The sequence below is a fragment of the Argopecten irradians genome, chromosome 1 (genome assembly GCF_041381155.1).
Source record: "Argopecten irradians isolate NY chromosome 1, Ai_NY, whole genome shotgun sequence".
NCBI classification, from domain to species: Eukaryota; Metazoa; Mollusca; class Bivalvia; order Pectinida; family Pectinidae; genus Argopecten; species Argopecten irradians.
Window position 1 is genome coordinate 26,315,164 of NC_091134.1, and position 27,997 is coordinate 26,343,160.

The 27,997-nt window shown below is 35.5% G+C and overlaps 2 protein-coding genes across 2 annotated transcripts; both read right to left on the reverse strand.

The window, feature by feature from the left end:
* Positions 1-151: 151 nt before the first annotated feature.
* On the reverse strand, positions 152-27,986 carry LOC138322187 (urease subunit alpha-like). The gene is made up of 23 exons (XM_069266239.1): positions 27,917-27,986; positions 19,131-19,297; positions 17,991-18,057; positions 17,400-17,482; positions 17,028-17,147; positions 14,302-14,439; positions 13,963-14,040; positions 12,177-12,256; positions 11,530-11,635; positions 10,507-10,590; positions 9,917-10,135; positions 9,492-9,554; positions 8,954-9,162; positions 8,580-8,702; positions 8,156-8,237; positions 7,315-7,559; positions 6,912-7,026; positions 5,771-5,860; positions 5,252-5,350; positions 3,314-3,413; positions 2,880-2,986; positions 2,311-2,434; positions 152-1,859 (listed from the first exon to the last, which is right to left on the reverse strand). The coding sequence occupies exons 2-23, from the start codon at positions 19,254-19,256 to the stop codon at positions 1,738-1,740; spliced, it is 2,580 nt and encodes an 859-aa protein (XP_069122340.1). The 5' UTR covers positions 19,257-19,297; positions 27,917-27,986; the 3' UTR covers positions 152-1,737.
* Positions 26,591-26,965, reverse strand: LOC138320446 (type I restriction enzyme MpnII specificity subunit-like). The gene has a single exon (XM_069263446.1). The coding sequence runs from the start codon at positions 26,963-26,965 to the stop codon at positions 26,591-26,593; it is 375 nt and encodes a 124-aa protein (XP_069119547.1).
* Positions 27,987-27,997: the final 11 nt, after the last annotated feature.

Sequence of the window (27,997 nt, forward strand, 5' to 3'; positions counted from 1 at the left end):
TAAATCATTTCTGTTTGATGACAACGCTATATCACCGTCAAAACATTTAAAACTTTATCTGAAAGCAACGAAAGCTGGCGGCGGTTACCGATGACGTGATATTTTTCAACATATTGCCGATATTTATTAAGGATAATAAATCAACATGAAACAGGAGTAACAATTTTATTTTCAAGAAATATATATTGCAAGTATATATCCATTTATGTATATCTATAAATGCAAAAATATAAATTTCATCAAGGTCATCATAGATATATATATAGGGCAAGACATTGCCTTTAAAGTAGTTAAATGTATGTATATAGCCGATACCAATATGTGTAAAATAAAAATGGGTCATATGTAAACTAAAATACTTGTTTGGGTTTCAAAGGATTTTTTTTTACAAAAATGTTGCATCTTTGTAATTATATGAAATCCCAACCGTTTACACAAATATCTTCATAAATCAAAATTGAAACATATACTTTACATAGTAAATAACACGTTAACTAAAATGATATGAGAAATATATTTTTGTATACTTTATAATGAATATAAAACTAAACCATGCCACATTTCGCTCTGTGATCTATTTAATAAATGTGAAGCGAGATAATAACTTCCAATGTCACATATCAGGAGGTTTGAAGAAGCCTGTCTTCATGGCGACTAACGCTCTGTATAAACATAGCGACACAACCTGCTACAGACGAAATGCAGCTTATTATTGTTATCACTTAGTAACAATAATTTACATTTTTCGCAGTAAACAAAACGTTATATATACGTTGACGATATTGGGTTACGCTCCGTATTTACGGTGAACACCACCTTCCCATGTTGAAGTTATATGTGCCGTAATTTTCATACTTACGAATCTAGAAGAGCTTTTGATATTTTATTTACCACCAAAAATTACCACCATTTTGAACATTACAATATTTCCAATGCATAGGTTTTAATTTTACGAATAAGAGCTGAAAATGATTTACACCTACAGTGTAGTGAAATGAGTACATACCATCAGACCATGAAACCCAGTTGTGGTCTATAATTTCATTTACGTTACTGCAAGGATGTATATGAGAAGGATAATTCACACTGGGTTTTGGGGAAGTAAAAGGCAGGAGCTTTTGTGTTTGTGCACTGACCGTGATATTGGGTGACGACTGATTTTCCTTTGATATCCGCCGGCGCAGCCTTTGATGTAGCTTGCGGGTGAGAGGGTTACCGTCTTACTTTCTGAAGCCGACCGTCATTTCATGAGCTGTCGTATTTCTTCGACGAAAATTTAAGACGCGTCCTCTAAATCTTCCGTCCTCTAAGCAAGTGATAAACGTTGTGAAATTTAATAAACTTTACATTGGTGTTTCGTATGATTCGATAAGACAAGTATTTATTGAGAAAAATGTTTTTTATTCCCGGTTAATAGGCGTCTCGCGTGGTGTTTAGTAATGTAAAGAGACAGTCACGAATCCTTCTCACTTATAAATCCTTGATTACTGCAATGTAATAAGTAATTAAAATTAATAGTTAAAGCAACGTAGTTTTTATAGAAAAATTCCTACCATCACTTCTCTGTTACAACCAAGACTATAGGCTACATGAATATTATTACAGTGTTTAAATTACATGCACATCCTAGGTTAAAAAGTTGTTTTTCAAGAGTTGTCTGTGTATTGTTGTAAATAAATGCATAGCACAGCAGAATAAAAAGTATCTCTGCGCCAATGCCAGTCTATGCGTAGTACATTAGAATAAGAAGTATCTCTGCGCCAGTGCAAGTCTGCGGGCCGGAGGACAGGTCACATGGACAGCTTCCTCCTCGTCGTTGTCCGATGATTTGACCAGTACCTTGTAGGAGCATGGGTCAACTAAGGAACATAAGGAAACGTTATTGATAAAATATAAATATTTGTGTGTAAGCGATATAACGTTTCATGTTCTTTGGTCAAATGCAAGCATGATTCGAAATGTAAACATGATTCTCTTTAAAAATACCAACATTTTGCCATATTTTGGTTTGGCATCTTCCTTTGGTTATATAATTACATTTTGCGATGACGTTTTATAGATTTTATAGATCAATCGCGGAAAATGATTTCGTATTTGAACTCTATAGCGATAATTTTAATCGCGAAAATCGAATGGTTTGCAGACTAAAGATGGGCGAAAATCTTGTTTCATAGCAGAAAAAGATAAATCCAAAACATTTAGTATAGACATTGAAAAAACGCAATATTTTGTGCCATGTTTCCTTGGGTTAATTGACAAATGTTTCATCTACAAAGATTTTTCATAAGGAAAAGGGAGAAAATGTTTTACCTGTAATAATCGGGAGGAAGTTGTTAAGGACCATGTCACTTTTACTGATATCCCTACATCTCCTCACGCCTTCAATCTTCTTACTAATGCCATACCTCTGTACAACCCCTTTCTCCACTGCAGCCTGAAGTTATTTCATAGAGAGTTGGGACGTCATTCACATAGTCAAGATGAGAGTTAGCAGGAAAAAGATTTAAATAACTGAATTATGAATTTGTATTAATGTTGAACGAATCTCCTGTGAGATCAATAATGGGTACTTTTTGTGTATTTATAGATCAATGAGGTAATTGTTTATCCTGAAAGAGATACAGAGCATCCATGCACTTTTTAAGAGGACCATTGAACAGTCTATAAACTTGAATATCAATTTTATTCACTATACAGTAACTGTGGTGATTGATCGACTGTACGTATGGTATTAACCTCCTGTTTCACTTCGACTAGCTCCTAACCCCATTCTATTATCGACAATAACTTTCGAATCAAAGTGTTATATCAATTTCACAAATTGGCAAAATACAAGTGCTCACATCATCGTATGGTGAGTACAGATTTAGATTTCATACCTGAGACACAAATACTACAGAATGGGCGCCTACAGCTTTACCGTAGGCTCCAAACATTTTCCTCTGTATCTTCGGCTCAGGGGTTGGAATCGACGCATTCGGCATACCTGAATTCAGAAATCATTATTTCTATTCATATTTCAACCAGTCCAAAATCCTTAATTAGAAGTAGATTAATGAATATTGTATTTCTAGGATAGTGTGCTCTTGGACAGAATACCAAAATAACTTTTGAATGAATACTTGTCACTCAATTTTGATCTTAAAACGTAAGATCAAACTTGGAGAGATAAAAAAAAATGCTGCATTAATTATCTCTAAACGCTGCGTTTAGCAAAACATGAATGGAGAACTTATGTTTTAAAATCCGATATGAAATATTTCACAACCCTGTGGTTATATCATATAGTTTAATGGGCATGTGAGAAACCTACCCATCTGAGCCCAAGCGATCTGGCCTCCTTTTATGATGATTTCGGGTTTGGCCCCAAAGAATTCTGGTTTCCACAATACAAGATCAGCCATCTTCTTTTCCTTTTTCAATTAAGTAAATAGTATAACTTTTAAATATCTACAGTACACGGAATATTTTTTTACAAATGCAATATAACGCTGTACCTGATGCACAGAAAAATCTACATAGTGGTTAGAAATAATATATGGATTTTTCTTTAAAGAATATGGATGGTTTGGACCCTCGTATGTCCAAAAATCCATCAATTTAAAAAATAAAGGTAGGATTTTGTATTTGAAATATTGAGAACATCACTGATTCACTCATGGCTTTCTAATTTTGCACATATGTTGCCATGGTAACAATCTGAAATGTGCAAAACAAGAGCAAGAAAAAGTAAGCATCCAAGATATATCTTTTGGAGAAATGTAAAGTTCATTTAAGGATGCGCTCTAATATGTGGCCAAAATTAAATGACCAATATTGCCAAAAACTTCACATTTACATTAGTATTGCATGTTTGGGAGGATAACCATAGAAGCTACAGATTTAGTTATACACAACAATTATGCCGTATGCATCAAGGATATACGGGATATTTAGAAATACATGTACAACTGTTTTATCACTTGTATCGGGAAAACCAGGGTACAAACCATACATAGTCATTTAGTCCATTGTAAGGTAGCAACGATTCGGTAGCAGGAAGAAAAGATTAACAAGAGGCCCATGGGGCCTTAACTGTCACCATGGATACAACATGAAACAAAGACATATAAAAACTATAAATTGGCCCATAAGGTCCTTGAAATCAGTCGTAGATTTGATTTTTAATCTATGAACAGTATTTGGTTCTTCAAATCAGTGATATCGAAAGAAGTGGTCTTTTTGAAATTTTAGTCGTTTTTGACTGCGTTTTGTCCCGTCCAACTTGTCCCTGGGGGTTGGCGAGGACCGATATGGATGTGTTGAAATGCTATATCCCAGGATTATAATTTAACAAAGTTTGACTCATTTCCTATAGTGTTATTCCTATATAAAATATAGTAAATTTGATCCCCTCCCCAGGGATTGTGACGTGAGATCCCAGATCTTATAATTCACATTTTTGTAAATGCCTTCAAAACCGTTCCATCTAAGAAGAGTATTTAATTTTTCCATTTCTGGAATTTCAAAAAAAGATTTTTGAAATTTTAGCCTATTTGACCCCTTTTGACCCCGTCCCTCGGGCCCCTGGGGGTCAGTCGTGAAAAAAATGCAAATAGGATTCGATGGACATTCTTACTGATAATACTGACAACATTATATTTATTTCCTAATACAAATGACAAAAAATGCTCATAAATGTGTTTTCCCAATATAAACTTTAGTAAAATTGAACCCCCCGAAGGAAGAAACGTGAGAACCCAGGGTCATATAATTCGCACTTTTTGTAAAGGACCTTAAGACCTTTCCATCTAAGAAGAATTGTTTGTCGCTATACGACGCACGACACACGACGATGGACAAAGGCGATTATAATAGGTCACTTGAGACTTTGTCTCAGGTGACTAAAAATACAAACTGTAATTAATGGAATGGTCACTCCTAAACAATTATACTCAAAACGAAAGGAAAATGAAATCGAAGGATATACATTGGTTATACATTGTCATCTGGGGATAATCGGGGCACACTCATCAATCTGCAGAAATACTTTGACAAACTTGCGTGGATCAAAATCCAGTGAATGACATGTAGAAGTAGAATGTAATGACCCAGTATAAGGTGTCAATCTTGAACTAGAAATGTAGCTTTAGCTAAAGGACTATAGGCAAGAGCTGCTACAAAATTAATGAAATTGTATTACCTGTAAATAATATTTTAAGTCCCTTAAGTAGTAAAATGAAGTGAGTACACCTTAGATAGTGTGACTTACCTCTATGGATCCGATAAGGTGGGACATTCCGTGAGCCAGAGAAGGGTTGATGGTGTATTTTGCGACAAATCTCTTTGCTCGCAGATTGTCGTTTTCTCCCTGATGCATACAAAATGACACAGATTATTTTTGCGGGGAGTAACTTTTATGACTTTGTCTGGTATTGACATGGTCACGGACTTTTCATTTCAAGATCAGAAAAACAGAGATCGCAAAATATTTTCAGTTAAAACTCATTTAAATAAGAACCTGTATTAATAAACGTATTCGAAAATAAATCATACATATTTCACCATCATACAAAAGCTTCTTTCACAATAATTCATATGCGATAGTTGATATCAACTTGCTTCTAATTCATTTCACTTTTTGTAATTTTCAAATCAAATCAAATGCATGTTTGGGATCAAATGAGCCACACTATTAATCGGTACATGAATGTTTCATGATATATCTAATATTTTTGTGCTTCCCACTGACCGAGGACCGAGATCTGTTTGGATACTATACTGTACTAACCTTCTCATCTGGTAGTCTTCCTCTGAACAGTTTCATTTTGTCTGCTGTTTGCCAGGTCCTAGTGATCACTTCACCAACCCGGCCCATTGCCTACACACGGGTAAATAATCAAAACTTTTAACTGGACTGATAGACGGGCGACAAATATCAAACATTCGCACTTGGCAGATGAACAATACATATTTCGATAAAATTACACAAATGAATTGTTGCAATATCGCAAAATATGCATTCAAATCACGTTGGAATCGCTTTAAATATCACAGAATATTTTACAGTGATAGGAATATAGCACTATCAATTCATGGGTGATAATTAATTAAGTGAGGTGGTCCGATATACACACATGAAATATAGCTACAACGCCTGCTTAAACTTCACTACACGACTACTGTCGTTACTACCGATATTCCTTCATACATTTCGTTACAAAATCAGCTAAAACTTGTTACCTATCCGTTCATCTAGGTTAATGAAGTGTTCAAATTAAAAATAGGACATACGCAGGTTAAACACGGGAAAAATCATTTCCTTTTATTCATTAGTAATGTAATAATCACTACGTCGGTTTGTGACTTTGGCACGGAAATTTTACCGCCCATTAGTCCCACCCTCCACGTGACGTCATATTTTCACGTGATTTTGTTACGTCATAATCTCCGGAAGGTGGGAATAATGATACTCAGCCGTGGACTAATAGAATCTAACATGGGTCTGTGAAATGGACAGGGATATCTCAACCCGAGTGAAAGATTTTGGCCGGTCAACCCATACGTAGTAATAAAAATGATGAAAATCCACTTAGTTTCCAGCTTTTTCATCGCGCCATTATGGCAGGAATGTCGTTATGCGTCAAAATTGATGACGTCATCGACAATGCGCGCCGCAGTTACGCCCCATGGTTTGATGACGTCACATTATTGTCTAGCGCGTGTGAGCTGTCTTACACATCCCTGTGTAAGATAGAGATATCTTTTCCCTAGCAACCGCGGGATATCCCTGTGAAGTATGGGAGAAATTAAGTATTTTTACATCACCAATACGTTTAGGTTTATAGCTATCAATGTTTAACACACTGCCTAAACGTGGAGTTTATGGACACAGAAAAAGGGACATGATAGTATAATCGTGATCGATTTACCTGCGAGTCCGACGCCATTATGCTGATAGCTCCCATATCATGTAGAATGTCCTCCGCGGCGATAGTCTCGGCCCGGATACGAGATTCAGCAAACGCAACGTCCTCCTTGATGTTTCTGTAAATTGATATCGCAGTCGTCTAATCGATCATTAAGACATATGTTTAACTTGCTGTTTCTAAATCAGTGCAAGTCCTTGGATACCCTTGCCCATCCCTCATGTGCGAAATATACCTCAAAATGACTAATTGGACATTCTTTTTATTTTAAATTGTGCATTTCCAAAACCTGAAACTTTTATAATAATATAAAAGAGCTGAGGATATTTTGATGGTTGTATAAGAACATTTACGTCTGTCACAACAGTTACATGTATGGGATATAAGGAATATAAGTTTTCCATACTTGTCCAGATGATGACACACCATCAGCATGTCCAGGTGCTCGTCGATAGTATTAGCAGTGTAAGGACGAGTAGGGTTTGTGGAGGAAGGGAGTACATTCCGTACTCCACATACACGTATGATGTCGGGGGCGTGGCCCCCTCCGGCCCCCTCTGAGTGGTACGTGTGGATCGTTCGACCATTAAATGCCTCAATGGTCTGCTCCACGCACGAAGATTCATTGAGTGTGTCTGTGTGTATTGTAACCTAAAATACACCATTTGTACTTTTGAAATAATGACAAAGAATTAACAACACCCTAGTTCGGCAGGTTCCACACTCATTACCACTGCAAGTAAAAAATAACTGACGAACAGACAAGTTCCTTCTGAAAAAACTGATTTTTCAATGGGATCAATTAATGATCAATCAATTGTGAATATTAGCACCACAAAATAAATAAAACATCATGGATATTAGCACCACAAAATAAATAAAACATCATGGATATTAGCACCACAAAATAAATAAAACATCATGGATATTAGCACCACAACATAAATCAAGCTAAAAGGACAGGTGGCATTTCGAAACAAAAGTGATTAGATGAATCGATATCTTTGTTTTGTTGAAAAATATTGCTGTAAGAAATCTATAACGACCCCGCATAAGCTTTATTTCAAACTCAATAAACACAAGACATCCTGAATGATATCCATGCGTAGCAATGAAAAAACAAAACAATACAAAATAAAACAGGAAAGGACATGTCACAATGGTTCAATTCATATTACACAAGTCGCATGTAAATATATATTTGAATGAAGTCAGTGGATAACAAGCAGATTAAGTGATGTACTCACCTGTACATCGTATTTATCAGCCACCTTTAAACACGTGTCAATGGCTGACGGTGTGGTGCCCCAGTCTTCATGTAATTTCAATCTATATCAACAAAATGGGTATAACTAACTTTGAGTGAAATATTTTTTCTTAAAATATACTTGAAAGATTGATTCATCTCAACATGAAACATACTTCGACCGGGGCCGGAAAAAACATTACCGACCTTGCAAAATTCTGAAGACAGTGAAAATTATCTTCGATAACATTTACTTTCTCATTTCAACGTGAAAGGCCATTTTCTGTTTGTAAAAATCTATTGGATAACAACAATCTTATATTTTGTGTATCACCATCATGAAAGTGCAACATTTAGGATAATAAGAAATTAACAAAAAAAAACAAAAACAAAAAAACCGTACTGAACTATTACAGTGAACCTACCCTAATGCACCGGCCACAATCTGCTCCTCCAGGTCGGAAGCTATAGCACCAGAGAATGACGAGTTACCTTTCCCGGTAAATCCGAAATTCAAAGGGAAAGCGTCAGTGCTTTGTATCATGTCTCTGAAAACAAAAGATAAGTCGATGTACGTATATTGCTGTGAATATTTGAAACTGATATAAATACTTTTGAAACCATGAATTATATAAAGATGGAACCAATCTACTAATGAAAATTACGCAAAATATGTGTCAGTGGTTACTAAAGCTATGCCTATGTTTACCATCTATTAACGCAGTGCAAATGGTATTAATAAGTATATACATGATATACGTAAATAACGACTGTAGATAAGCATCAGAGGTAACTTTACCTAATATGGTTCGGACCAGGAGTACATGTGGTTGCGTTAGAACCAGTGGCTGGTCCGGTCCCTCCGCCGAACATCGTGGTGACCCCGGACGCCACTGCCTCTCGGACAAGCTGAGGACAGATAAAATGGACATGGGCATCGAGAGCGCCAGCGGTCAGTATGAGGCCCTCTCCGGCAATGGCCTCCGTCCCAGCTCCTACCACCAGCCCCTGTTACAGAACGCAAATTAATATTTGATAAAGATCAAACGCACAATACACATATTGAAAGGTATGAAGACAGTTCTTTGAAATCTACAAATAATGTAAAAGAAAATAATAAAGTAGAATAGAAAAGCAGTCAAAAATTAACACTTTCAGAACTTTTATTATGGTACAAATATTTAACTGTTCTCAACTATCTATCTCACCATTACCTTATCAATCGAGCATTAATGGAAAGCATTAGTAATTATTCATAACCACATAATCATGGAAAACTCAATATCTATACCAATATAAATATTGATATCAAATAAGGTCAATTGCTGTGTACCTACCGGTGTGACCCCGTTCATGATATCAGGATTTCCAGCTTTCCCTATGCCAGCAATCTTTCCATCCTACAAAACATACAGATATATTGTGAACAATTCTTAAAGTCAGTTAATGATAGGCAACGCAACCTACAAATCGTTTAATCATGTATTCACATTGGTACTTTAACCAGCCAATAATACTATTACGTAATGAACAATAGGGATATGTTAGAATGTATTAGTCATAGCGTGCTATAGTTTCCTATATGTATCTAACGACTATTTTCTCATTCCTTCAAATCATCAAGTTATATTGCTGTTTTGCTTAGTCACAAAGTTCCTTGCAAAATCTACCTCTTATTCATATCTGCATGAAAATCAATGGTTTTGAAATGGATTAGTGTTTTTGTTATTCCACAATATATAATATAACCATAGGTTGTGACCTTGATTCCAACATCTGCCTTGACGATGCCCGTGACAGCGTCTAGGATGAGAGCGTTGGTGATGACGGTATCCAGGACATCCCAGCTACTACTGGACCTGTTTGCTGCCTGTCCCATTCCTTCTCTCATCACCTTCCCTCCCCCAAACTTGAGCTCCTCTCCATACACGGTGAAGTCCTTCTCTACCTCTATTACCAGACTGGTATCGCCTAGCCGTAGCTGTGTATGATAGGTTAAACAGTCTGAGAGCAAAACCAGGTTGCATGTGTTTCAAATTATCTAACACTACTATGACGATATATGCAGAGATTCTGTGGACTTCTGGGTAGCATGTAATATAGATGCTTAAATCTACTATATGTGACACATTGAAGCAGACCATATATGTCAACAAGTTAAAAAAAATCTTCTGAATTTGACCGATATATCATTTCTATGAAATTACATTTTCGTCAAAGCAACCCATAATTTATATTATATATAAACAAGGTAATATTTGGTAAGAAAAAAAAAAACGTCTTCGCGAATGTAATTATATTATTACCACTTTCAATGTAATACAACAAGGGAGACAACTGTACAAGTCTTACCTTATCTCCGACTGTTGGTCCATATATGTATGCGTATTGTTGTCTCGTGATCATAGTTTTCTTTGTGGAAGGTTTAGCATCGGGCTGTCAATAAACAATAAAAACACTGAGTTCTACTGAAGGCATGGATATACTGCAAATCTTAGTCTTAAAAATACCTATCAAATACATTATGTAAAAAGTTTAGTGATTCCTGAATTTACTTACGATTAAACTACACTGACAGTCCTAAGGTGCCTTTTATCCAATATTTCGTTTGTGTTTTTAAGGAAGGTTGATTAATCGGTTGATTACATTAACGTCCTATTAACAGCCAGGGTCATTTAAGGACGGCCTCCCGTGTATGTGATGTGTTGTGTGTGTAACGTCCTATTAACAGCCAGGGTCATTTAAGGACGGCCTCCCGTGTATGTGATGTGTTGTGTGTGTAACGTCCTATTAACAGCCAGGGTCATTTAAGGACGGCCTCCCGTGAATGTGACGGTTTATACATGTGAAGTGCGTACTTATTTTTGAAACTGCAGTATGTTCGCTTGTAAGTCTTTGTTACAGTGGATACACTGGCCTGTGTATGTTCGCTTATAAGTCTTTGTTATAATGGATACTTTGGCCTGTGTATGTTCGCTTGTAAGTCTTTGTTATAATGGATACATTGGCCTGTGTATGTTCGCTTGTAAGTCTGTGTTATAGTGGATAGTTTGATTGATAGTACTATTTCACGGGAGCGTTCCGCATGGGAAACAGAAAGTATATCATCATCACCACTAGAGCTTTTCTTGCTTTTGTTCCTTTTTTATTACAAAAACAACATTTAATGCCCCAAACATATCATACATCCGAAGACTGTCAAGGTTGGGTACTTGGGGTCAGCCTTCAAAAGTATAACCAAACGTTCTCACACATGGGAATATAACATAATAAATGTAATATAATACAAATAACACAAGATATAAAAATAAATACAAATCGAAACATTATTGAGCGGTGTTAATGTATATTTAATACAGTCCGTAGTTTCTTTACCTGTGGCAGATGAGTAAACTGGCTCTCATGCACCTTCTTCAGAATAGCCCCCAGCCTTTCTGTATCATAGGGTCCGTCACAGAGCGCATTGCCTCCTCTTAAAACCCTGGATTACATAGATTGTATCATACCAGTCTCTACCGAACTTGTAATATTCTTTTATTTAAAGTTTTTAATTTCCTACCCATTTAAATCAGATACATATTTTTACTTGAATTTCTTAATGTCCGAATGATTGTCAATATTATCGTTTTTTTGATTCCATACTAGAACTTTTTATATTTCCATGGTAATCATTTCTATGAAACTTTTCTCCCCTCCCTCTTTTGTAACATTAGGATAATGGAAATATACAAACTGTTTTTATTTAGAACAATGTAAGAGTAAAGAATATACGAGTGTTTGAATTAATCGTTACACAATTACGAAAAACTATGACAATATGTTGAATTTGAGTAATTGAAATATACTAGTAATTACGTTCTAAACTGCTATAACTACACTTATAACAATTTACTAACACTTATAAACAATTGACTAAGAATTGTCAAGCTAGAACATCCATATTTTTAAAACTGAGTGACTAGTGATGTTCGCATTCCTAGAATCCTTCTATTATGTAAATTAGAATTCATATAATCACTTACTTATCTCCGCCGACTTCCACGAGGTTAATAGACTTCGTCTCTCCAGGCTCAAAACGGACTGCATTTCCAGCAGGAATATTCTGAGGTTAACAGGAAAACACATCATTGTCACAACAGAATTGTTGGACATATCTTACATACTATCATATTGGACATATCTTAAATACTATCAAACTGGACATATCTTAGATACTATCAAACTGGACATATCTTAGATACTATCAAACTGGACATATCTTAGATAATATCAAACTGGACATATCTTAGATAATATCAAACTGGACATATCTTAGATAATACCGAACTGGACATATCTTAGATACTATCAAACTGGACATATCTTAGATACTATCATACTGGACATATCTTAGATACTATCAAACTGGACATATCTTAAATACTATCAAACTGGACATATCTTTTATCATAATGGACATATCTTGGATACTAACAAACTGGACATATCTTAGATAATATCGAACTGGACATATCTTAGATACTACCAAACTGGACATATCTTAGATACTATCAAACTGGACATATCTTAGATACTTTCAAACTGGACATATCTTAGATACTATCAAACTGGACATACCTTAGACAATATCGAACTGGACATATCTTAGATACTACCAAACTGGACATATCTTAGATACTATCAAACTGGACATATCTTAGATACTTTCAAACTGGACATATCTTAGATACTTTCAAACTGGACATATCTGAGATACTATCAAACTGGACATATCTTAGATACTATTAAACTGGACATATCTTAGATAATATCAAACTGGACATATCTTAGATAATATCAAACTGGACATATCTTAGATAATATCGAACTGGACATATCTTAGATACTACCAAACTGGACATATCTTAGATACTATCAAACTGGACATATCTTAGATACTTTCAAACTGGACATATCTTAGATACTATCAAACTGGACATACCTTAGACAATATCGAACTGGACATATCTTAGATACTACCAAACTGGACATATCTTAGATACTATCAAACTGGACATATCTTAGATACTTTCAAACTGGACATATCTTAGATACTATCAAACTGGACATATCTTAGATACTTTCAAACTGGACATATCTTAGATACTTTCAAAATGGACATATCTGAGATACTATCAAACTGGACATATCTTAGATAATATCAAACTGGACATATCTTAGATAATATCAAACTGGACATATCTTAGATAATATCAAACTGGACATATCTTAGATAATATCAAACTGGACATATCTTAGATACTATCATACTGGACATATCTTAGATATTATCAAACTGGACATATCTTAGATACTATCTAACTGGACATATCTTTGATACTATCAAACTGGACATATCTTAAATACTATCAAACTGGACATATCTTAGATACTATCAAACTGGACATATCTTAGATACTATCATACTGGACATATCTTAGATTCTATCAAACTGGACATATCTTAGATATTATCAAACTGGACATATCTTAGATACTACCAAACTGGACATATCTTAGATACTATCAAACTGGACATATCTTAGATACTTTCAAACTGGACATATCTTAGGTACTATCAACCAATTTCTATTATATATCAATAGGAATGTGCAATTAGTACATCCATATAGGGCATAGTGACATGTACTCAGCGGAGTAGCATCTTTAAGATGAGTTAAATTTATCTTAAATGTTGCTTCTACAAAGATTTCATCCGTTAAATATAGGTGGATAGTGCTTGAACACAAACCCGTAAAATAATACTCACAAGTCGCATGCCATAAGCAGCTCCTCTGTCAAAGGCCAAATACTTATTAACTTCCATAAAATGGTAATGACTTCCGACCTACAATTACATGAGGCCATAAGTTATTAAGGAAAGCCTTTATCCCAACTCCATCCAGTTAATGTCCAAGTTTACATGGAACATTTTTTTTCTTTTCAAAATGTAGTACATACTTTTAAGTCATGTCGCATTGGGAGTTCTTCGAAAAATATATTTTTCATATTTGAATAAGAATAAGGCATAACTTGCATGCTCCATATCTTTATGCTTTAAAAGCACATATTCTTCCAAAATGTGAGGTGAATTATTCCATAGACTTACCTGTATCGGCCTATCGCAGGTACTGGTGACTCGTAACGTCACAGTTTTACGACCTTGATTAAGTTCAAGGTCACCTGAAGAGACAATTATTTCACCGGGGACTACGTTGACAGGCGCGTTTACAGAATTCTCCGAGGGCTACAAAATATTTAACTTGATCTGTTAATAAAATCACAATGAAGTCACTGTGTGAAGTATTTATTTTGATTGTCTTGATAACTTACAAGATGGTTATTATCAATGACAATAAATGTAAGTAGCATATTCTTTGGTGACATATTGGTTACCAGACAATAAATGTAAGTAGCATATTCTTTGGTGACATATTGGTTACCATTTAAATATTGAACGTCTTTCAGTTACATTCATAGTCAACTGGACGGAGGCAAATTCAACATGAGGCGTGCATGCTTATATTTATATTTGAAAACAATTGTGCTATGAAATCCAGAGATATTTGCATCTATACTGAACATTTAATTCATTATCGTGAAAGACGGAACAACCACCTTTCGTGATCGCTGGCACGACAATCGTGTCGTCACGACAATTGTGTCGTCACAATGATAATGATGTCACAATAAGCGGATTATATTTCATAGATTGATGAATGCCAACTGCGTTCGGTAAGGATGTAAATATAAAAGCTAAATTTACATACCAGCAATTGCTACTTAAGAAACGAGATGGAAACAAAACAGTGAACTTTATCAGTAAAACTATCTGCCTTAGAGATATGTTTTACTAGTACACAGTACTTAAATAAAGCTCATGGTGAGTACACCATTCCCCTTATGTGTTGTATCTGTCTTACAATAAAACCCGTGTACGTCTCAAACCGCTTCTTGAAACTATAAGCTCTTTATAAGTATACATATATGTGCGTATTTGAACATAAAATATTTGAATTCTTCACTTTTATAATTCTTTTAAGAACTTTTTCTTGTAATTCTAAACAGTTATGTATTAATATGAAGTGAAATATATTTTATAACTTAAACAGTTATGTATTAATTAGAAGTAAAATAAATATTATAACTTATACAGTTATGTATAAAGTAGAAGTGTCATACATATATATAGATATTATAACTTATTTTAACTTAAACAGCTATGTATTAAATATAAGTGACACATATAAATATTATAACTTAAGCAATTATATATCAACTAGAAGTGACATTCCAACACATCATAACATACAACGTGTACCAGATAGTCGTTAGAATATATTTGCACAACAATAGGAACTTTGGCGAAAAGAACATTTTTGGAACATGAAAACCGCATTAACTGTAGTTCGTGGAGATATCATTAAAAGATACGGCTCTAGACCACTTAACATGACAGGAATTTAGATTTTAATCATAAGAAATTGTTACAGAACCCATTACAGAAACAGACATTGGCCCGGGGTAATGACTGAATCTACTCCAATAAAAGGGATTTTTCTGCACAAAAATAGTCATCAAAATAAAACAAAAAGTTTTGATAGAACTAAAAAAAATACTTATTTAATACAATAAATCAAATAAATATATTTTATAATATATTACTCTTTATCTACCCATGGGACAAATAGATATATTGATGTTTTTCTATGGACAGCCATGTATTCTATGTCAGAAAGAGGTCTACTGATTATCAGTGCGTAACTGTGTTACTTTCCGCCCTTAAATCATTGTGTTCACCCTAGAAACTGTAGCTCGTAAACCTAATACACGTCTCCATGTCAGATCGCTACGTCAAGGACATCACTTCACTACAGAATAGGATAAATACTGATTTTCGACTGACAATCGGTGCGTAATGACTTTGTGGCACAGATTTCTACTGCATGTCACTTCAGCATCAAGGAGTCATAAAAATGTTTTCACTCAACAATTAAATGTTAAGTGTATGTCTCACAGCCATTTTTTTCTGCTACATATCGCAATTTATTATGGGTTTTGAGACTGCGTTTTAAGGCATTAACTGGTTTCAAATCAATATACAGAAGAAAAAAACTCTTCCGCCGTCTTAAGAATGTATTTATGGTCATACGTTTTGTCATTTATTTTCATCTGTTTTGATGTACAGAACACAAAATGGCAAAGAAAACACTAACCATGCTCTCTCTGCTCTTATGTGAGCGTTTGACAGCGTAGGGACTGAAATCTACGTCTATGTCTCAAAAGAGGGATACTTATGTTTTCTAGCCTCGTTTTGTTTGATTTATTAGGATTAACGTTCTATTAACATTTTTCGTCATTTAAGATTGAAATGGATGTAATGTGTGTGTCGGTGTATAAATTTCTCTAAGTTTTAGGAGGCTGTCGTATATTCGTGTTGTGTCTCTTGTAATAATGGGACTCTTGCTCTTTTGAAAAGTGTTATTTTATTAAAGCATGCCGCCGACGACAACCAACAACAACCCGGTCACGGAGCAAGCTAGTCGTCCAACTCACTCCTTTATGCTGAGTGCTAAGCAGGAGCAAAAGAAAAAGAAAGTTAAACACTCGCGTATTATAAAAGATTTCATAGTGATATTATGATACTATCGCGATCGTTTGAAAGGCAAAGGAGCTGTGAAAAACTATCGATCTACGAGGGTATCGAGTCCATAACCATCATTTGGAGGGCATGTGTAGATTGTAATATCTTAATAATAACAATACTCTCAAAAAACTGTGAACATCTCACCGTAAAAAAAAGGCATTCTACATGTACGTAAAGCGCTTATATACCTCATCATCTTTAGGCAGATTTTTATCAAACACATCCAAGCTAGGAACTGGTAGAAAGCTTCCGTATAAAGCAAGTTCAAGGTCACCATCCTGTCGGCATATCGGCTTGTGAACTGTCACCTGAAATGAAATTGTGTATAAAATATCAGTTATGAGACATTCTATTTACATGGTTGCAAAAAAAAAAACGACTTACAATTCCTCGAAAGTGAATGAAAACGGGTTATTAATTTGAACTCATTCCATAATTTCAATCTCGACTTGCCATTGAAGTTATTACATATGTGTATCAATGTGTTTTGTATGGTATCTCATTCCCCTGGTATCAGGTAATAGGACGTCCACGTCTACAGACTTTTGTATTATACCCACCAGTTTTGTACCGTCCTGGAACGTTCCCTCCACCTGTACATCTCCAATCATACCAGCCACACCCGGTAGCACCTGCCTGTAACCTAAATACATATCCTTTTTGCCCTCAAAGTAACTCAATTTATACCAATATGTGACATATATAAAAGGTTCCCATTGATCGATAAGACCTATCATATTAATGTTGTTGTTCAAAAATAAAGACAAACTTTGTTTCTTGAAAATTGACAATTAAGCTTTGAAATTCTTTTTTATCACCTCATTTCTTTTCATACAATATTTGGCAAGGAATTGACGTATGCTACAGACTTTGTATCAGTTGTTTTAATACGGTTAACTGGAAACCCGTGACCTGTTTGTAAAAAATAAATTTGAATGCTAGTGACATGATTTGTTAAGAAAGGAAAACATGCTTTAGTGTCTGACCAACTAGTTCATGATTTACGTCGTTATAGTATGCTATTGAATGACACTATATCTCTATAACAATAGTTTCCGTGTTCACCTTGTCTCGTGCTTAGTGACCCGTTGGTTCGTGTTATTAAACGAAAAATCGGTACCCCCAAAGACCTTCAAAAGTCAACAACTTACCTAGAAGCTGGCGACCCCTGGACATAAGGTCAGATACATTGTAGCCATCTCGGATCATCTCCTGGACCTAAAATGTGACGAGTGGGGGGATAAGGGCAAATATGGGATTAAAATTAAAAATAAATATAAGATGTAGCATCCAATCAACAGGGCAAGTAAGAAATCAAAAATAATATTAAAAGATGACCTTAGATTTATTATCATGTTAACAAAGCTATTAAAAAGAAGATCCCAGATAGATAACAGCGGTCATCATAGAATTATCAATATATCATCCATTCATCCATATAAGGATATTCCTGTTTCTCCCTTCTTTCCATCTTCCTTTAAAATATTTTTAAAATACACAAATAACTGCAAATAAAGTCTGCATAGAAACAACACACTTCAATATTGACAAAGTCAATATGTCAACTATCCGCCACATACGGTTTTGTTACAAATATGATGGGCATTGATTCGCAATTTTGTTATATACTGACAAGGATAGAAAACAAAGTCTCTTCAAGTGATAGCCACCTTACACATTAAGGTATGCACAGTCAAACTTAAATCTAGGACAAAACTAGCATCGTATTCTCACAATATATACATGTATAGGATAATAAATACATGGTCGCCAGTAATGTATACGTGCTCAAACATTGTCTATTGTTAGTATGTTTCTGCTTTCTACCGTTAACTTACACATTTAATTTGTAACATCAGAGTTTTTTCTCGTTCACCTTTAAAGTCATAACACTGTGTTTAAAGAGGTTGTGCTGACAACAATAATCAGTCTCACAAATGTAATGCACACAATACATGGTGACTGTGGGGAATTGTTATAACTCATACCTTCACCACATCCTTCACGATTTCCACAGGTATATCACACTACAAACACGTGAACCGCACTGGATAGAAACGCAGACGAAATACATTGTCACAAATACAAATTTATTCCATCATGCGGAAAAAAAAATGTACACAAAGTAAATTTTGAATGCGGTTAATTTTAGCACAATTTGCGAATAACAAATCCAATTTTCAAAACACAAAATAGTGCAACATAGTTTTGATCACTCCAGTCATTTTAGATATCTTGTATGATTATTCGTTCATACGTTCATAAACGATAAAACAAAAAGTAACTTTTACCTGTGACGCTATAAGAGCTACAGCCTCTGGATGGTTTAGTCTTACCCCCCGGGCAAGGCGCCTCTGGGCCAGGGATCCAACCTGGAATACTAAAAGGCTCTCCCGTTCGCGAGGGGTTAGCTTCATTCTGGTAAGGTGTCGGAATCAATACGAAGAAGAATTTAAAGCTGCAAAATAACAACATTGAATATAAGGTCTTTGTGAATAGTATATCAACGTTTACCTGGTACTAATATCATACAAATCATCTATGTTTCTAAAAATCGTAACTCATCTCCATCATAATATTTTGTCATCTTGAAATATATTACTGTAACGGATTATGCAATGACAAAAGTAATGTCCATGTGTTGCTTGGTGTCGAGTTGTCAATCTTTTTAGAGCTATATAAGCCCTGATAACCGGCGGTTTAGTATTCTCACTGCTGGGAAGTGGTCCCCCAGTTTTACTGAACTTTGAATACGCAATTACCTTTCATAAACGCAATTATAAGAAAATGCGCTATCGAGAGTATTCCGATGTTTAACGCGAACAAATCAAATGTTAACATTGCATAAGTTGGGATGAACTGCCGGTTATGACGTCATCAAGATGGCAGCCATCTCGAATTTCACTAAAAAGTGAGAAATATTCATAAAATTGATGGGTTTTTTCAACTTTAGTAAATTTGACCCCCTTCCCTGGGGAAAATCTGAGATCCCAGGGCCATAGAATTCACAATTCTTGTAAAGGTCCTTAAAACCTTTCAATATATGAAGAGTATCTGGTTACATCAAATCTATGAATACAGAAGAAGGTTTTTTTCTTTTAAATGGTCTTTTGATCCCTTTTAGCCCCGTCCCTCTTGCCCCTGGGCATCGGCCAGAACCAATATGAATATGACGTTAAAAAGCTATCTCAGGCAAATAATTCCAATCCAGTTTGACTAACTTATTGAAAACTAAGCAAAAAAATGTTCATAAATGCGTTTTTCTATATAAACTATAGTAAACTTGACCACCTCCGCAGGGGGAAACTTGAGACGCCAGGGTCATCTAATTCACATTTTTTGTAAAGAACCTTAAGACCTTTCCATCTATGAAGAATATTATATTCTACCAGTTCCAGGAATTCCAGAAGAAGATTTTTTAAGTTTCAGCCTATTTGACCCCTTTTGACACCGCCCTTAGGGCCCCTGGGGGTCATTCATAAAAAAATTGTTAATATAATTCAATGGCCATTTCATAGGGATATATCTGACAACATTTGATTAATTTCCTATTATAAATGACCAAGTAATGCTCAAAAAATGGGTTTTTCCTATGTAAACTATAGTGAACTTAACCCCCTCCCCTGGGTGAAACCTGAGACTCCAGGGTCATATAATTCACAATTTTTGTAGAGGGTCTTGAGATCTTTCTATCCATGAAAAGTATTTGATTCTACACATCTGTGAGTGGAGAAGAAGATTTTTTAAATTTTAGTCAATTTTACCCTTTTCGGTCCCTCCCACAACCACGTGAGGTTGGGGGTCATATAATTCACAATTTTAATTGGCCTTATGCCTTAAAAGGTTTGTATAAAATTTCGTTGAAACTGCTTCAGCAGTTTTGGAGCAGAAGTCGAAAAATGTAAATTATTTATGGACGACGCACGACGACGGACAAAGGGCGATCAGAATAGGTCACTTGAGATTTATTCTCAGGTGACCTAAAAATGATTTCAAAGTGTTTTCTTATTCGCAAATAACTTCATTTAAATTTAAAATCTAAATAACTATGTCCCTCACCAAATATCTACACTGAATTCACATTAAAATACCAAACACTATAGTCAGGGCTGAAGAACTAAAAGGTATTCTTAAAATTATCTGTATATGCGTTTCTATATCTGGCACGTCAAGTATATTAAAGTGGCTCCAAGGACGTATATGAGAAGGATAAGTCACACTGGGTTTTTGGGGAGTACAACGTAGGAGCTTCCGTGTTTGTGCAATGACCGTGACGTTGGGCGGCGAGCGTTTTCCTTTGATATCCGCCGGCGCAGCCTTTGATGTAGCTTGCGGGTGCGAGGGTTACCGTCTCACTTTCTGAAGCGGGGCCGTAATTTCATGAGCTGTCGAATTTTTTAACGAAAATTTAAGACATATCTTCTAAATCTTACGTCCTTAAAGCAAGTAATAAACGTTGTGAAAATTAATAAACTTTACATTGGTGTTTCGTTTGACTTGATAAGACAAGTATTTGTTGAGAAAAACGGTTTTTATTCCCGGTTCATAGGCGTCTCGCGTGGTGTTTAGTAGTGTAAAGAGACAGTCACGAATCCTTCTCACTTATAAATCCTTGGTGGCTCTAATAAAAGATGTGCGATGACGGGCTGGATTGAAATGATAGGTAAGAGATTTACATAACCCTGTCAGTGTCCCTACGATTTTTAAGATAGTGGTAGTCACGTAAATGAATTAGCAGTAGGGATGTTATAGAAATTAAAGATATGCATCACGATCACATAGGCCTATAAGATTATTAGAACAGGAACCTTTCACAGGTGGATATAAAGGATACGAATATTTTACCCGGGGTCCACAAAATGATGTAAAACTCAAAGCTTGTCAAATATGAAAAAGTATTTTTCTCTCATGCCTCGACGTCGTTACATTTTTACGATTATGATAGGCCGCCATTTAAGAAACAATTTCGAAGAAAACCGCAACTGCAAGTCAATGAAAATTGTGTATTTCAACGCAGATCCCGTTTTTGCATCCTTTGTAGTAAAAGCAGCATAGTTTCTTAAACTAATGTTAAAATTCATCGAGAAAATAGTAATTTTATTGACGCAGTGACGTCACAAAGTTTTCTTTCATACCCAACAAAATTACTTTTTCTCGAAAAATGTTAACATTTACTCCAGAAATTAAGTAGGGTTTACTATAAAAGATGCAAACAACATGATTTGCGTTGAAAGTATTACGTAATTTTCATGTATGCAGAATTGACTTGCAGTTGCTGTGTTCTTCAAACCCAAATCAAAATGACGGGCTATCATTGTTGTAAAACTGCAATAAAACAAAATGCTGTAAACCCCTCGGCAAGCGTCGGATTTACAAAACATTTTGTTACCCGCGGGTAGAATAACCCTATTCTTCATATCGACATATGAATGCATGGGTAGCAATGTACAGCCTCAGGCGACATGAGTGTATTGTATTCATGGGATAAGTCAGTATTACACCAGTAGGTATGAGAGAAATGAAGCTTTTCGTACATCATTTCGATAAATATTATCAAAATAGAAGATAAAAATGAAATACTACATAAAATGTTTCTGTTCTGATATCAGTATGGTGTAATTACAAATGGATGCGTTTTTAAACTAACAGAGAAATTAATTGTTTCTTCATTCACGAAACGAAACAATCTTGGGCGCTAGGAAAAATATCGCAGAAAATTAAATGAAAAGTTGAATTTTTAATTGCAACTATTTTGTTTATAAGCTGTAATAAGTATGTCCTATCAGTTTAATACTATATATAAGACCATATACAAAACAAATACCAACGGTTTTAAGCAATGTTTACCAACCTTTCTTAATCGATCAAAATTGTTTTTCAACATCACAAAGGTAAGTTTGTTTTTACCTCTAAGTGCGTACCATTAACATCGAGTTCGACATTTATGTTTCTAATTTAGACACCGCCAATATTTGCTCCTAATAATGTTGATATTTTTTCCAAGAAAACAAAATAACTGTAAAATACAGTAATACTTCTATGTATTTCGACATTTATGTAACCCATTTTATATTGTCAAGCATTTTTATGAGAAACGCTTTTGATATATAAGGTATATAATCAGTCAGTAAATTACTATAACAAACATTTAATGATTAACTTGTAATAGTTTGTCAATATAACATGTTTAAGTTTAAATGTCGTGCACATGGTCGGTAGTATATCGTTAGTCCACTAGATACATTCTATAGGACTGACCCAACTATAAACACCTACACTAATATTGACCTAGACTATACTATCTCTCTTTATTATTCCTTGTCAAGCGATCTCTATCTATAACACGCTTTCACATCACTGTCCGTATTGTGTTGGTAGTTGTTTTTATATTAGTATCCACGAATAAACACAAATATATCTTCTTAACTCACTTATCCCTGAGTTTCCATAATGGACTATTCCAGTTAACGAAGAAAATGAGTTCAAATGTGTATATAGGGATGACTAAGTAATCCTATCATAAGTAGCATACACGCTGAATTCGCTGCAAGCTATCAGACAGGCTATCTCAAGGTCATAATTCGGCCACAATATTTATACAGGTGAAACATTTACCTGGACATCTCTGAAAGAAACTTGTCATACGACATAAAGAAAAGGCCTCACCAAATCGGGTTATTTGCAGGGCAAAGTGTATTCAATTTTGCTTGACTCGTATCAACTGCTTAGTTGAATTAAGTTCTGTTTGAGTATATTAAGTTTTTAATCTAAATAAATGTATACAGGTAGTGGAAAAAAATGTATCCATTGAAAAATTGCAAGCATAACTATGAGATCTTCTAAGACTGCATTCTGCATATACTGGAGTAATCTCTACTTTACAAAACACACTGATAATGCAAGAGTTTCACATGTGGTCCCAGTATTATAGAGAAATAAGCAGTTAAAGAAGCCCAAAAACGCTATAAAAAGCGATGAAATTATACATTCAGGTCAAGTAAATTTCAATAAAGTGTTCGCCATATAGATCAAAGAGTTTGCAAGTAATTGAGGCAAAGTTCTCGTCAGTGATTTAGGTAGAAAATTCGTCAGTGATACAATAAAAGTGTTACATTGATGTCCAGTGTTGGTCATAATAGTGTCTGGTAATACGTTTGCCGTACAGTTTTATGATAAAGTATTCGCTCAAATAGTTTCATATAAATATGTCACCAAGTGGGTTTGTAGTTACTTAAAAGCACATGTAACACATTATGGAAAGTGTTCGAACGATATCAGGTCAAATGTTCACACAGTGTTTGTTTGTTTGTTTGTTTGATTTATTTACGTCCTATTAACAGCTATGGTCATGTAAGGACGGCCTCCCATGTATGCGGTGTGTTGCGTGTATGTTGTGCGAGGTGAGTGTACTGGGAGACTGCGGTATGTTCGTGTTGTGTCTTCTTGTATAGTGGAACTGTTGCCCTTTTTATAGTGCTATATCACTGAAGCATGCCGCCGAAGACACCAACCAACACACCCCACCCGGTCACATTATACTGACAACGGGCGAACCAGTCGTCCCACTCCCTGTATGCTGAACGCTAAGCAGGAGCAGAAACTACCACTTTTATAGACTTTGGTGTGTCTCGGCCAGGGGACAGAACCCAGAGCCTTCCTCACAGGGGCGAACGCTCAACTCAAGGCAAAAAGTGAGGCGGTGCCAAGGAAGGCATTAGGAAAGATGAAGTCAGTTAGGAAGAAGAGAAAAGATAAGATCCTAAATTTAGTCGCCTTTTACGATCATGCAATAGGGGCAGCAGTTACAATTCTAACGCCCTACCTGCAGGGCCAGTGTAAAGTCTTGTTAAAAACAGTATCAAGTCAAATTTTCACACAGTATTAGGTCAATTGTTCACACAGTATCAGGTCAAATGTTCACGTAGTATCAGGTAAATTATTCACACAGTATCAGGTCAAATGTTACACAGTATCAGGTCAAATATTCACATAGTATCAGGTCAAATATTCACACAGTATCAGGTCAAATGTTCACGCAGTACCAGGTCAAATGTTCACATAGTATCAGGTCAATAAATTACACAGTATCAGGTCAAAAGGTCACACAGATCAAATGTTCACACAGTATCGGGTCAAATGTTCACACAGTAACAGGTCAAATGTTCACACAGTATCAGGTCAAAATCAAATGTTCACATTTTATCAGGTCGAATGTTCACACAGTGGCATGTCAAATGTTCACGCAGTATCAGGTCAAATGTTCACACGTATTAGGTCAAATGTTCACACAGTATCAGGTCAAATGTTCACATAATATTAGGTCAAATGTTCACACTGTATCAGATCAAATGTTCAAACAGAATTAGGTCAAATATTCGCAGTTTCAGGTCAAATGCTCACACAGTAACAAGTCACATGTTCAAACAGTATAAGGTCAAATGTTCATACAGTAACAGGTCAAATGTTCACACAGTATCAGGTCAAAATCAAATGTTCACATTTTATCAGGCCAAATGTTCACACAGTGGCATGTCAATTGTTCACACAGTATCAGGTCAAATGTTCACACAGTATCAGGTCAAATGTTCACACAATAACAGTTCAAATGTTCACACTGTATCAGATCAAATGTTCAAACAGAATTAGGTCAAATATTCGCAGTATCAGGTCAAATGCTCACACAGTAACAAGTCACATGTTCACACAGTATCAGGTCAAATATTCACACGTATTAGGTCAAATGTTCACACAGTATCAGGTCAAACGCTCACACAGTATAATAGTTCAAATGTTCGCACAGTAACAGGTCAAATGTTCATACAGTATCAGGTCAAATGTTCACACAGTAATAGGTCAAATGCTCACACAGTATATTAGTTCAAATGTTCGCACAGTGACAGGTCAAATGTTCATACAGTATCAGGTCAAATGTTCACACAGTAATAGGTCAAATGCTCACACAGTATATTAGTTCAAATGTTCGCACAGTAACAGGTCAAATGTTCATACAGTATCAGGTCAAATGTTCACACAGTAATAGGTCAAATGCTCACACAGTATATTAGATCAAATGTTCGCACAGTATATTAGATCAAATGTTCGCACAGTAACAGGTCAAATGTTCACACAGTAACTGGTCAAATGTTCACACAGTATCAGGTCAAAGGTTCACACAGTATCAGGTCAAATGTTCATACGGTATCAGGTCAATTATGCATGCAGTATTAAGTCAAATGTCACACAGTATTAAATAGATTCATAAGGACGAATAAACATGTCTAACTCGTCAGTGATTTAGGCAGAAAATTCTTCAGTCATTCAATAAAAATTTCACATTTACATTGATGCCCAGTGTTGGTCCTATAGTGTCTAGTAAAACGTTTGCCGTACAATTTTATGATAAAGTATTCGCTCGAATACTTTCTTATAAATATTCCACCAAGTGGGTTTGTAGTTACTTAAAAGCACATGTAATATATTATGGAAAGTGTGCGAACGATATCAGGTCAAATGTTCGTACAGTATCAGGTCAAATGTTTACACAGTGTAAAGTTGAATGTTCAAACAATATCAAGTCAAATGTTCACAGAATAAGGTAAAATGTTCAGGTCAAATTTTCACACAGTATAAGGTAAAATGTTCTGAAACTTGACTACTAAAATCGGCCGACACGTGACTAATAAGGTCAGCTGACACTTCACTAATAAAGTCGGCTGGCACCTCACTACTAAAGTCGGCTGACACCTCATTACTAAAGACGCTGACACCTCACTAAATAGTCGGATGATACTTCACTACTAAGGTCGGCTGACACCTCACTAATAAAGTCGGCTGACACTTCACTACTAAAGTCGGCTGACACTTTACTACTAAAGTCGGCTGACACTTTACTACTAAAGTCGTCTGACACCTCACTACTAAAGTCGTCTGACACCTCACTAATAAAGTCGGCTGACACTTCACTACTAAGGTCGGATGACACTTCACTACTAACGTCGGCTGACACTTTACTACTAAAGTCGTCTGACACCTCACTAATAAAGTCGTCTGACACCTCACTACTAAAGTCGGCTGACACCTCACTACTGAAGTCGGTTGACACTACACTACTAAAGTCGGCTGACATCTCACTACTTACGTCGGCCGACACCTCAATACTATAGTCGGATGACACTTCACTGTCATCCTCGATACTCAGGGTTTCCACTCAGTTACGATCTCATTGCCCAATCTCATTGTATAAACAATTACGCAATAGAATATGTTCTTTGTATATACAATTACATAATAAAAATGTTTAAATCAAAATTTCATTGTAAAGCTGGAGGCAACAGAACAGGTAATTTAGTCCTATAATGTACATTTAAAGAACCGTTTAACAGTACACTGTGGTTGACTGTGTGGCTTTGAAGTTGTGAGTTACTCTCTGTGTAGTTTTCAAATGTAATGTTTACTGTGCTGTGATTGGTTCAGAATTTTTCCTCTGAGATGCCGTCAGTTTTAGTATGAGCTATTCCAGGGGTGAAGAAATCGTGAGTCATCGGAACCCTGGAGTATCGAGGATGCTTCACTACTGAAGCTGGCTGAAACTTTTATAAATCGTAATTTCGATGATAATGCCATTACAAAATTAGATAACTTCGACAATCTAACGACTAATATCCATCAGTTAATATCTCCAACAACGGCCATGGGCCCTATATCCCTGACCTTCATTCAGTTCAAATACTCAATAATAATTGCATGGATTACGTTTGATAGCATATAACTTTAGTCAGCTTAAATATTCACGATTCCAGTCTGTAAGAATTATTACTTCTGTACTAAAATATAAAGTAAATTCAAACCTGAATAAATGTCGAACTATCTAGATTGAAAAATGGTCTGTGTCTTGTTTCAGTACTACCAGTACTTTGATATATCTCTCTGGTGTTATATGCCAGTGTCCCTCGATAATGTTTAAATATGTGTGCACGGTGTGACATGTTAAAATCTGTACTCTGCATGCTGTAGAGATTCTGAAATAAAACAACATCGTGTTAAAACATTCTTAATATTAAAACGGGCGCAGACTTACCCCGAGTAAACGTATCGCTGAACTAATGCAATTCATAAGACATCGAAGCTAAGTAAGTGTGATATCGGTGTCAACTGAAAA